This window comes from Pongo abelii, chromosome 19 (assembly GCF_028885655.2).
Source record: "Pongo abelii isolate AG06213 chromosome 19, NHGRI_mPonAbe1-v2.0_pri, whole genome shotgun sequence".
Lineage (NCBI taxonomy): Eukaryota > Metazoa > Chordata > Mammalia > Primates > Hominidae > Pongo > Pongo abelii.
The window spans coordinates 90636571-90649164 of record NC_072004.2 but is presented as its reverse complement, the minus strand read 5'-3'; the positions used below and the strand labels follow the sequence as shown (position 1 = coordinate 90649164).

Genomic DNA, 12594 nt, shown 5'->3' with positions numbered 1-12594 from the left:
TGCACAAGGCCACCACAGTCTCCCTACAGGGCCCAGCAGGCCTGAACCACACAGGTCTTAGATCACACACGCACACACTCCCACTCTCACACACTGTCTCTCTCTGTCTCTCTGAAGGATTCTGAGTGAGCAGCCGAGACACAGAGCAGGCGGGCATCCTTAACATTCAAGGCGGGAAAGGCCTAATTATCAGCTCCAAAGTAGTCCTCTGCTGAAAACGAGAGAACGCTGTGGAGTTGGGAAGACCAGCTACGGTGAAGGTGACCCCTCTGAGCAACTGTAGCCCCAAATGAGCTGTTTGTCCTGTACTAAGGTTACTGTCAACTCCTTCCCCAGGCCCCATCTTGCTCTTTGGGGGCTCTGGAGTAATCAAAGCTCCAGTGCCTCTGCCTGCTATTCTGGAAATGGGGTGTGAGGTTTGTAAACACTGCTGCACCCTGCATCCAAGGTTGTGGGCTGGGCCAAAATACAAGTCAGAAGATTCTAGATTCAGCAGACATTAAGCTGGAACTCTTCTTGGTTATTGAAGGAAGACTTGTCACCTTTTAGCTCGATACTTTTGGAGGACTTGAAGGGCACCAGGAAACTGCCGACATCTCGCCCAACTCCCAGTGAAGTGCACCCCAGCTGTTTCCTCTTGCCAGATAGCAAGGAACTGGCCCGTCTTCAGAGGAAGCTGTAAGCCAGGAGGGAAGAAGGGACCCTGTGGAGGACTCCTGCCATCTCCTTTCAGCTGAGGGGTTAGCAGTCAAGCGTGCCCACCCAGGCACTGAGAGACAAACCCCTGGCCCTTTAGCAGGGCTGAGGAACTACAGCCTCTGAGTCAGGATCCCCTGGCTGCCTTTTCTGCCCCTTAGGGTCTGGCACGATTATTGACATAGGAGTAAATCAGGGGCCCACTTAGAAACCTCCCTTCTCCATGTTCATATGAAGGTGGTGTGAACAGGAAAGGAAAAAAAAGAAAGAAACCTTCTTTCTAATGCCTTTAAAAAAGCATGCCAACAGCCCACTGGCTCAAGTCCAGAAAGAGACACACTTCCCTGCCGCCCAGAACTGTGCATGGGTCTGACTGATACATCCCATGAGAAAACAAGTGCCCACAAGACCCTAATTCAACCTTTCCCCAGAGCCAGGAGGGCACACTTCCTAAAACTGCTACTGCCTCTGAAGACATTGCAGCCCATTTCACAATTCCTGGGACAAGCTCTCTTTTCTGTTCCTCTTTCAAAACAGGACAGGAGGTAGCCTCGCGATCAGAGAAATGCAAACTCCAAGATTTCCCACTAACAGAGCTCAGATCCCTTCCTGCTTGTGAGAGTGGAGAGAGGCTGAGACTGGGGGACTGCAAGCCTAATCCTTCCTTGTCTGCGTCCGGCACGAGAGTGATGTTGTTCACCCCTCTTCATTGGTACTTCTCTTTCTCTTCTGCCACTGGAAACAGCAGGATGCTTTCCCCTTTTATACTCCCTGCATCCAAGAGACTTGTTCTGCTCAAATCTGTTCTATTCCTAAAAATCCAGATACAGCTTATAAAGGAAGCCCTAGTGAAACTCACTCACTGTTATAGCACAGGAAATTTAGAATACTCAACTATGGGCAGAGACACCAACAAAGCCAAATGATGGTGTGTTTGTGTGTTTTTAAGTTATTCTCACTAATTCCTCCATGCAGGGACTTCTCACGATGTTTACAGGCCTGTGAAAATATTGACACAAAACTTGACTTTTAGGCCGGGCATGGTGGCTTACGCCTGTAATCCTAGCACTGTGGGAGGCCCAGACAGGCAGATCGCTTGAACTCACGAGTTCAAGACCAGCTTGGGCAACAAAGTGAAACCTCATCTCTCCAAAAAAAAATAATAATAATTAGCCAGGCATGGTGGCACACACCTGTAGTCCCAGCTACCTGGAAGGCTGAGGCAAGAGGATCACTTGAACCCAGGAGGTCAAGGCTGCAGTGAGCTGAGACCACTCCACTGCACTCCAGCCCGGGTGATAAAGTGAGACCCTGTTTCAAAAAAAAAAAAAAAAAAAAACTTGACAGGGTGCGGTGGCTCACGCCTGTAATCCCAGCACTTTGGGAGGCCGAGATGGGCAGATCACCTGAGGTCAGGAGTTCCAGACCAGCCTGCCTAGGCAACATGGTGAAACCCTGTCTCTATTGAAAAACACAAAAATTTGCTGGGCGTGGTGACGGACACCTGTAATCCCAGCTACTTGGGAGGCTGAGGCAGTAGAATCGCTGGAACCCAGTAGGCAGAGGTTGCAGTGAGCCGAGATCACGCCACTGCACTCCAGTCTGGGTGACAAGAGCGAAACTCTGTCTCACAAAAAAAAACCCAGAAACAAACACACAAAAAACTTGTTTTTCATTCCCCAAATCTAGTATCATTTTCTTGAAGCCCTGGCATTCTTTTGGCCAAAACAAGAAGAGCAGGTAGGGTGAAGGAAACTCTTCCCATGCCCAGATCTACAAAGAGCCAGTTGAGGTCAGTGAATCTGACACCTGATCAAGGCCATCTTCTGCCATTACCCACTTCCTCCCTTCCCAGCAGGTCTTCAGTGCAATGCCCACCATCCAGGGTGCACAAGAAGGAAGGGGACCTTCTTTCTGACTTACCATATATGGAGAGTTCTGGAAAGGTTTACCTTTGATTCATTATGTTTGGCACTCCCTTTCCTGCCTTGCTAAAGATTCAGTGCAATCATAGAACACCCTCTTTTGGACAGAGGGCTGGAAATTCCGAATAATACCCAGCCTCAAGCCCAGTGGTTCGGTAGCTCACATCACTGGAGTGAGACTCTTGGAACACGCCACCCCATAAGGTGACTACGTGTCCATTAGGTGCCAAGAAACAGGCTTGCTGGCTTTTTCTAGATTTTAAATGTCAAAGTAGTTTCCCACAATGTTATTTTAAATAAACATCCCTGAAATGGAAACAGTTATGTATATGGTAGCCCTCAAGCCTCCAGGAAGTCCCTAAGCTCACCCAGAGAAAAGCCATTATCTACCTGTGGCAAGTCAAGCAGGGGAGCAGATACTATGGTTTGAAGGGGTCCCCTCTAAAACCCCAGTTTTGCCAATGCGATGGTATTAAGAGGTAGGGCCTCTAAGAGGTGATTAGGCCAGGAGGACTCCTCCCTCATGAATGGGATTGAGTGCCCTTATAAAGCGACTTGACGAAGGGAGTTTGTCCTTCTTGCCCTTCCACCACATGAGAACACAGTGTTCAAGGTGCCATGCTGGAAGCAGAGAGCAGCCCTCACCAGCAACATTGCCAGTGCCTTGATCCTGGACTTCCTAGCCTCCAGAACTATGAGAAAATATCTTTTTCTTTATAAATTACCCGGTCTCAGGTATTCTGTAATATCAGCGTGAGATGGACTAAGATAGCAGGTCTGAGGGAAGAAGGGTAAGGAAGGAACAGGCCACTCTAGAAACGCAAGGTGGTGATATTTGTACACCTAAAAATGGTTACAGTGGGGGGTGGGAGAGATCCTACCTGCACTCTTTGATTACTTGATGGATGTCAAACTCAAAGGCCGCCAACAAGATGTTGTCCAGGGGTTCTGGGCTGCTTTCACCTCCCAGAAACAGGTCCAGGCTGGACTGTGGAAAGGTGATGACACTCAATCCCGAGGATGGAAGCAGAGACTCGGGGCAGGCAGGGCTGCTGTATAAGGAACCCCAGAGAAGGGTGCCATGTTCTTTCACTAAGGGCCAAAGGAAAGGGTCTTCCTGTTCCTCAGGGAGGAATTCAAAGAGAATGACCCATCAGGGCACCCCCAGGACTCCTACCCCCACCCTTGCCCTCCCCGAGCTCACTCACCTGGGCGTAGTAGTGCAGATCAATGGGTTTTACTGTGGGATTGGAGTACAAGAGCCGAGTCACTAGGAAATGATACCAATTACTCAGAAGTTCCTTCTGCTCTAACAAGGCAGCTTCGTCTCCCAGCATAATCTGAGGAGAGAGACATTTGTGCTGAACTCTGTCCTCCTCTCAGGGGTACCTTCTCCATCATGCGCCTGCTCTCAGCTAAGGGCACTGGATTTCAACTAGTCTGAAAGCTCTCGCCATCACGGCAGAGCAACAGACAGCCCTATCCGAGGAGGAACAAGCTCCTGCCACTGCTGCACTGGATGCCACAGCCCCCACAGGAAGCCAACATGGATGCAATCTGAACTGCTTCCCAGACCTTCAAGAGAGACTCCAGGTGAGGGCTGGTGGCGAATGTGCTGTCCTGGAGGTACCGCTCGCATTCCTCGTGCCAGTGCTGCCACTTCAGCTCCAGCTCTGTCAGTGTCTGGGTGTTCCCGGGCTAAGGGAGAGACCGGCCATGAGACGTCATCCCATCCAAACCCTTTATATTTAGTGAATCATGCATCTCCTGTGACCCAGCAGAGCAAAGCCACCCCCACGTACACTGAGAATGGGCATTGTCCTCATCAGGTCCCCCATGATTCGGCATATGCCTGCAGAGGCGGGGCTGGCGTCAGCTTCCTTGGAGAGCATCTGTCGGGCCTCATCCAGCCGGCCCTGCAGCACCAAGATGGTCACCTGGGAGGAGATCCGGGCCCATGAGCACTGGCAGGAGGCCTGGCCCTGCCAAGGTGTGAGGAGGCCAGTCCTCTCACCCCACACTTTGGCTTTTTAACTCCTCACACATAGGCTTCTTTCTGCCCCTGAGTCTGCCCTGGGAAGAATGATGGCTCTTTCCCTCCAGAAGTAATCTATCACATCCAATCTCATGGCTTTGTCACCTCCACTATGTTTTTCAAGCAGCCAGCTGTAGTCCATTATAGCCTGTGACCACCTTTTTGTTTGTTTGTTTTTGTTTTTTTCAGAGTTCCACTCTTGTTGCCCAGGCTGAAGTGCAATGTCATAATCTCGGCTCACTGCAACCTCCACTTCCCGGGTTCAAGCGATTCTCCTGTCTCAGCCTCCCAAGTAGCTGAGATTACAGGCGCATGCCACCACGCCCAGCTAATTTTTGTGTTTTTAGTAGAGATGGGGTTTCACCATATTGGCCAGGCTGGTCTCTAACTCCTGACCTCAAGTGATTCCCCGCCTCAGCCTCCCAAAGTGTTGGGATTACAGGCGTGAGCCACCATGCCCAGCCCCAGCTTTTCAAAAATAAAAGAAACAGAAAAACATGTTCCTCTACCCGCTTCCCCCCACCCCTTCTCCACCATCATGGTGTGTGCTGTTGATTATTTCTCCCACCGTCTTCTCACAAAACATCCAGGATCATGCAGTTCCTAGCCAAGAAACAAAAGCAAAATCGTCCCATTCACCAGTGGATTCAGATTAAAACTGGTAATACAGGGCCAGGCGTGGTGGCTCACACCTGTAATCCCAGCACTTTGGGAGGCCAAGACGGGCAGATCACAAAGTCAGAAGATCAAGACCATCCTGGTTAACATGGGAAACCCCATCTCTACTAAAAATACAAAAAATTAGCCAGGCGTGGTGGCGGGCGCCTGTAGTCCCAGCTACTTGGGAGGCTAAGGCAGGAGAATCGCTTGAATCTGGGAGGCGGAGGTTGCAGTGAGCTGAGATTGTGCAACTGCACTCCAGCCTGGGCGACAGAGTGAGACTCCATCTCAAAAAAACAAAACAAAAAAAAATAAAACAAAACTGCTAATACAGTTAGCTACAACCCCAAGAGGAGGGACTGAAGAAGAACCAAGCTGGGTCTGCCAGGAATTACACATGAGATGAGTCTACACGTAAGACTATCATCTTATCACAGCAAGCTGAAACTGTCACCACTATCTGGAAAGGTGGACATACTTTGTTGAGAAAATCATTTTTCTCTGATTATAAGCTCTACAATAGGTTGGTTCAATAATAAATATGTGAGAAGTTTTGTTTGGAAAAAAATTAAAATGAAATAATAGAAAATATCAGAATGCATTAAATAAAATGGTTCATAAAAGTTTCAGTTCAAATATAAATATGTAAAATAAATACACTCAGGCCAGGCGTGGTGGCTCACGTCTGTAATCCCAGCACTTTGGGAGGCCGAGACGGGTGGATCACCTGAGGTCAGGAGTTTGAGACCAGCCTGGCCAACATGGTGAAACCCTGTCTCTACTAAAAATACAAAAATTAGCCAGGCGTGATGGTGCATGCCTGTAGTCCCAGCTACTCGGGAGGCTGAGGAACGAGAATCAGTTGAACCCGGGAGGCAGAGGTTGCAGTGAGCCAAGATCACGCCACTGCACCCCAGCCTGGGTGACAGAGTGAGACTCCATCTCAAAAATAACATAACATAACATAAAATAAAATAAAATATACACTCAATGCAAATAGTCTTCACTGTTCAGTCTTTATCTCTGAATCTGCCTACTCACTAAAATTTATCCGTAACCCCCAAATCAGTATTTGTGGTACTTTCAAATCAAAATTCAGAGTGGCAAGAATATTGAGTTGCTTGACACACACTAAACAAGGCTTTATCGTGATGCAGTTAGTGCCACATTTTTTTCATTTTTGTACATTTTCTTGGGTCCACACGTGTAGTACTGAAGTGCTTTCTAGTGTTGCTAAGTGCAAGAACTATGGGAGGTGTTAGATAAGCTTCATTCAGACACGAATTATAGTGCTGTTGGCCCTGAGTTCTTTCCTTTTTTTTTTTTTGAGACATTGCTGTCGCCCAGGCTGGAGTGCAGTGGCGCGATCTCGGCTCACTACAAGCTCCACCTCCCAGGTTCACGCCATTCTCCTCCCTCAGCCTCCCGAGTAGCTGGGACTACAGGCGCCTGCCACAATGCCCAGCTAATTTTTTGTATTTTTAGTAGAGATGGGGTTTCACTGTGTTAGCCAGGATGGTCTCGATCTCCTGACTTCGTGATCCGCCCGCCTCGGCCTCCCAAAGTGTTGGGATTACAGGCGTGAGCCACTGCGCCTGGCCGACTTCATTGTTAATGAATCAACAATATTATGTCAAGTAAGTTGTCTCTAAACAGACACACACATAAAATAAGTGATCAGTTATATATTGACTGGTTGAACAAAATGAGACCAAAGGCTTGCAGGAACCTAACCTTGTATTTCCCCTAGGAGCAATGGTTCGATATTCACTAATTCAGTATTCAAGGCACTGCACTCCAGCCTAGGCAACAAGAGCAAAACTCTATCTCAAAAAAAATAATAATAATAAAATAAAATAATAAAAAATATATATACAGATACATACTGATAACTCCCAACTTTTCCTCTCTAGCCCAAACTTCCTTGTCTGAATTCCAGCTTTGTATATCCAAGTGCCTAGTCAACATCTCCACTTGGATCTTGAATAGGCATCTTAAAACGTAACCTGTCGGACAGGCATGGTGCCTCACACCTGTAATCCCAACACTTTGGGAAGCCAAGGAGGGTGGATTGCTTGAGCCCAGGAGTTTTAGACCAGCTTGGACAACATGGCAAAACCCCGTCTCCACTACAAATACAAAAATTAGCTGGACGTGGTGGCACGCCTTTGTAGTCCTGGCTACTTGGGAGGCTGAGGTGGGGAGGATCACCTGAGCTTAGGCGGTCAAGGCTGCAGTGAGCTGTAATCCGACCACTGCACTCCAACATGGGCAACAGAAACTCTGTCTCAAAAAAAAAAAAAAAAAAAAAACCACACACACGAAAGAAACATGTCTAAAATTAAATACCAGTTTGCCTCCAATTCACCAACCTCATCCTCCCACATTCTTCTATTTCTTGCATGCCCCCATCAAATCAATCCATCAGCAAACCCCATCAACTCTCTTCAAACATAGCCAGCCTACACCACCACCATCTTTTGCCTGGCTTAGTACAGCAGAATCCAGACTGGCCTGTTTCCATCCTTGCTGTAGTCTCAACATGGCAGCCAGGACAGCCTTTGGGAACCTAAGTAAGATCTCGGGCTTCCTCTGCTCAGCTCTCCCATGCCTCCTCACCCCACATGGCTTAGAAGTAAAAGACTAGCTTTTACTGTGCATCAGCCGTGTCAACTACTTCACCCACATTTATGTTCCTTTAACTAATGATCACAACAGCCCCATGGGACAGGTATTATTATCTCCACTGGACAGATGAGGACCCTTAAGGCCGTTAAGTAGCTCACTCAAGATCTCACAGCTAGTGGCCGGGCACAGTGGCTCACACCTGTAATCCCAATACTTTGGGAGGCCAAGGCAAGAGGACTGCTTGAGGCCAGGAGTTCAAAAAATAAAAAAATCTGGCTGGATGTGGTGGCTCAAGCCTGTAATCCCAGCACTTTGAGAGGCTGAGGCAGGCGGATCACTTGAGGTCAGGAGCTCGAGACCAGCCTGGCCAAAACAGTGAAACCCCATCTCTACTAAAAATAAAAAAAGAGCCAGGCAAGATGGCGAGAGCCTATAATCCCAGCTGAGATCGCCCCACTGCACTCCAGCCTGGGCAACAGAGTGAGACTCTGCCTCAAAAAATAAATAAAAATAAAAAATAATTGGGTTAGCCAGGCAGGGCGGCTCACGCCTGTAATCCCAGCACTTTGGGAGGCCGAGGCAAGCAGATTATGAGGTCAGGAGATCGAGACCATCCTGGCTAACATGGTGAAACCCCGTCTCTACTAAACAAAATAAAAAAATTAGCCAGGCGTGGTGGCGGGCGCCCGTGGTCCCAACTACTCAGGAGGCTGAGGCAGGAGAATGGCGTGAACCCGGGAGGGAGAGCTTGCAGCAAGCGGAGATCGTGTCACTGCGCTCCAGCCTGGGCAACAGAGCAAGACTCCGGCTAAAAAAAAAAAAAAAAAATTGGGATGCTGGGATGGAGGGAGGCAGGCAAATCACTTGAGGTCAGGAGTTCAAGACCAGCCTGACCAACATGATGAAACCCCATCTCTACTAAAAATACAAAAAACAAAACAAAACAAAAAAAACCCAGCTGGGCATCATGGCGTATGCCTATAATCCTAGCTACTCGGTAGGCTGAGACAGGAGAACTGCTTGAACCAGGGAGGCGGAGGTTGCAGTGAGCTGAGATAGCGCCACTGCACTCCAGCCTGGGCAACAGAGCAAGACGCCATCTCAATAAATAAATAAATAAAAACTTTAGCTGGTGGTGGTAGCACATGTCTGTGGTCCCAGCTACTTGGGAGGCTAAAGTAGGAGGACCACTGGAGACCTGGAGGCCAAGGCTACAGTGAGTATTGATTGTGCACTGCAGCCTGGGGAACACAGTGAAACCGTATTTAAAAAAAAAAAAAAAAAAAAAAAAAGGCCAGGCATGGTGGCTCATGCTGGTAATCCCAGGACTTTGGGAGGCCAAGGTGGGTGAATCACGAGGTCAGGAGTTTGAGATCAGCCTGGCCAACATGGTAAAACCCCATCCCTACTAAAAATACAAAAATTAGCTGGGTATGGTGACACGCGCCTGTAGTCCCAGCTACTCAGGAGGCTGAGGCAGAAGAATCACTTGAACCCCAGAGGCAGAGGTTGCAGTGAGCTGAGATCACACCACTGCACTCCAGCCTAGGTGACAGAGAGAGACTCTGTCTCAAAAAAGAAAAAACCCACCTCACGGCTAGTAAAAGGCAAAGCTGGAATGCTAACCCAGGCAGTGTAGCACCACAGACCATGCTGTTAGTCACCCTGCTATGTAGGCTGCAAAAAGCTAAAGTCTCAGTGACAGCCCAGGGGCCCGTCTCAGACCTGGCCTGGTATCTCTCTGTCTTTATCTCCCCAGCTAATCCCTCCCACCTACCCCTACACAGCACAGCCCCTCCTGCCCACCCTGGCTCTAGAACACAGTATCTACAGGCCCTGCTATCTGGAATGCTTTCTTCAGCCTAGCTCTCCTCACCTCCTTCAGGTCTCACCTCCAATCTCTCATGAGGGAGGCCTTCTTTGATGCCCCTCCAGCACTTGCAGCCTCCCCTCCCTTCTTGGCACCTTGCCAGAGCATTTCACTATGTGCCAGGATACATGGTACTAGCCTATGTGTTGCTGTTCTGTCTCCACACACAGGATATAAACTCCATAAAGGCAGGAATCTTTGCCTGTTTTAGTCATGGTGTCTCCTTGGTGCCTTGCAAACAGTAGGGACTCAATAAATCCTCAGTGAATGACCAGGCATGGCGGCTCACACTTGCAATCCCAGCACTTTGGGAGGCCAAGGTGGGAAGATTGCTTGAGCCCAGGAGTTCAAGACCAGCCTGGGTAATACAGTGAAACCTCACCTCTACAAAAAATCAAACTAGCCAGGCGTAGTGGCGTGCGCCTGTAGTCCCAGCCACTCAGGAGGCTGAGGTAGGAGGATTGCTTAAGCCCAGGAAATCAAAGGTGCATTGTGCCATGATCGCATCACTGCACTCCAGCCCAGGCCGCAAAGCGAAACCCTGTCTCTAAATGACAACAACAAACCTTAGCGAATCAATCAGAGACTCAAACATTTGGCCCACTACTTCCTGTGAGCCACCATGCTGGGCCGAATTCCAGGTTTTCTTTTCTTTTCTTTTTTTTTTTGTCCTCACAATCTGTTCCCAATTTCAGGTTTTATAAGTTTAATCGACTTTCCATTAGCCCAGTCAACTAGCCATCTCCTCCCTGCCACCTCCCAATTGGGTCAGTCAGCAGAGGTGAATGGAACTACCTAACACATAGAAAATACATCCATATACACACATACGACATGCTGACTTCGAAATTGATAATCCCAAGTAACGTGCAAGCTCATTTATATCCAACCCCGTATGCACCCCAGCCCCTGTCAATTGGTTTTATATCATTAGCCAGGCATGGTGGTTGGCACCTGTGGTCCCAGCTACTTGAGAGGCTGAGGTGGTAGGACCACACAGGAGGCGGAGGCTGCAGTGAGCAAGATCAGGCCACTGCACAACAGCCTGGGGAACAGAGTCAGACTATCTTTTCTCTTTTATATTTTTATTTATTAATTTATTTTGAGATGGAGGGTCTCACTTTGTTGCCCAGGCTAATCTCAAACTCCTGGGCTCAAGAGATTCCTGACTTGGCCTCCCAAAGTGCTGGCTGGAATTACAGGCATGAGCCACCACACCCAGCTGAGACCCTGTCTCCAAAAAAAAAAAAAAAAAAAAAACGGTTTTGTATTCCTTTTTGTGTCTTCTCTTCCTTAGATCCACAAAGAAATCAAATTTCCTTTTACCCTGGAAAGTCTTCAAAGCATTATTTTTCTTACATGGTACCTCGGTTTTAGACTTTCCCATAGAGCAGGGAAAAAAAGATCCAAAAGAGTCTCCATAGTAACAGACTCCAAAAGCCAGCCTACTGCTGGAGGCTCAGTGGGTGTCCTCGGACCCACCCGGCAGCACCAGGGACAGTAGAACACATGGTGGGAGGTGGGGGCCCGGCCTGTCTTACCAAGTTCCAGAAGCTGTCATGTTTGCTCGGATTCTCACTGCCCAGAACATCTGCCGACAAACTGTCCACCTCGCACACATGGAGCCGGACCCAGTCAAGGAGATGGAGGAGGAGAGGGCCAGCTGGGAGGAGAGACTCTCATCACACACAAAAGCCTCAGCTTCATCTGCAGCAAGTTCCTTTATCCAAGGAACAGAGAACTTTAAGGCAGACAAGCTGACTACATAGGTTTATCCCTTTTAAGCAGTCACACACATGGTCCTGAATGAAGGACTGTGCTAGGAAAAAGCAAATGCACTTTCACCAAATATTACCTCTGTGCGAAGCAGCTCCATCTTTAACTGACCCCAGAAAGGGGTGAACATGGAATGCAGACCTCACCACCCCACACTCCAGATTCTTCACAAATACTTAATAGCTACATAAGTAATGGCCGTTTAGGAACCCACAATGACTAGCTAGCAAGCAGCCAGGTATGCAATGATGATAAAAACATATGACCAGGGGGCTGGTGGCGCACACCTGGAATCCCAGCACTTTCAGAGGCTAAGGCAGGTGGATCATCTAAGCTCAGGAGTTCAAGACCAGCCTGGACAACATGGTGAAACCGTGTCTCTACTAAAAATACAAAAATTAGCCGGGCGTGGTGGCTCATGCCTGTAATTCCAGCTACTCAGGTGGCTAAGGCAGAATTGCTTGAACCCAGGAGGCAGAGGTTGCAGTGAGCCAAGATCGCACAACTGCACTCCAGCCTGGGTGACAGAGTGAGACTCTCAAAAAACAAAACAAAACATATGGCCGGGCATGGTAGTTCATGTCTGTAATCCCAGCACTTTGGGAGGCTGAGGCAGGCAGATCCCTTGAACCCAGAAGTTTGACACTAGGCTGGGCAACATAGGGAGACCCCATCTCTACAAAAAAAAATAAAAAATTAGCCGACGCAGGAATGGTGGCTCACGCCTATAATCCCAGCATTTTGCGAGGCCAAGATGGGCAGACTGCTTGAGCCCAAGAGTTCAAGAACAGTCTGGGCAACATAGCGAAATTTCCTCTCCAAAAAAAATACAAAAATTAGCTGGGTGTGGTGGTGCATGCCTGTGGTCCCAGCTACTTGGGAGGCTGGGCAGGAGGATTGCTTGAGCCCAGGAAGTCAAGGCTGCTAAGCTGTGATCACACCATTGTACTCTAGCCTGGGTGACAGAGCAAGACCCTGTCTCCCCTCCCCCAGCATATACACAC

General features: G+C 48.6%; 2 protein-coding genes across 7 annotated transcripts in view; one reads left to right on the top strand and one right to left on the bottom strand.

The window, feature by feature from the left end:
• GGA3 (golgi associated, gamma adaptin ear containing, ARF binding protein 3) overlaps positions 1–1619 on the top strand; it is a 33705-nt gene extending 32086 nt beyond the window's left edge. For 2 of the 4 annotated variants that reach the window (XM_063717866.1, XM_054535175.2), the window contains one exon: positions 118–1619. In XM_063717866.1, the coding sequence (XP_063573936.1) occupies positions 118–129 (12 nt within the window). In that variant the 3' untranslated portion in view covers positions 130–1619. The remainder of the gene's footprint in view (positions 1–117) is intronic. The other 2 variants (XR_008514928.2, XM_054535173.2) reach the window with 2 other exon arrangements.
• NUP85 (nucleoporin 85) overlaps positions 1–12594 on the bottom strand; it is a 31066-nt gene that overhangs the window by 5976 nt on the left and 12496 nt on the right. For 2 of the 3 annotated variants that reach the window (XM_002827823.4, XM_002827824.6), the window contains 5 exons: positions 11356–11477; positions 4424–4558; positions 4197–4319; positions 3830–3961; positions 3503–3609 (listed from right to left, as the gene is read on the bottom strand). In XM_002827823.4, coding sequence (XP_002827869.3) covers positions 3503–3609; positions 3830–3961; positions 4197–4319; positions 4424–4558; positions 11356–11477 — 619 coding nt within the window. The remainder of the gene's footprint in view (positions 1–3502; positions 3610–3829; positions 3962–4196; positions 4320–4423; positions 4559–11355; positions 11478–12594) is intronic. The other variant, XM_024234958.3, reaches the window with a different exon arrangement.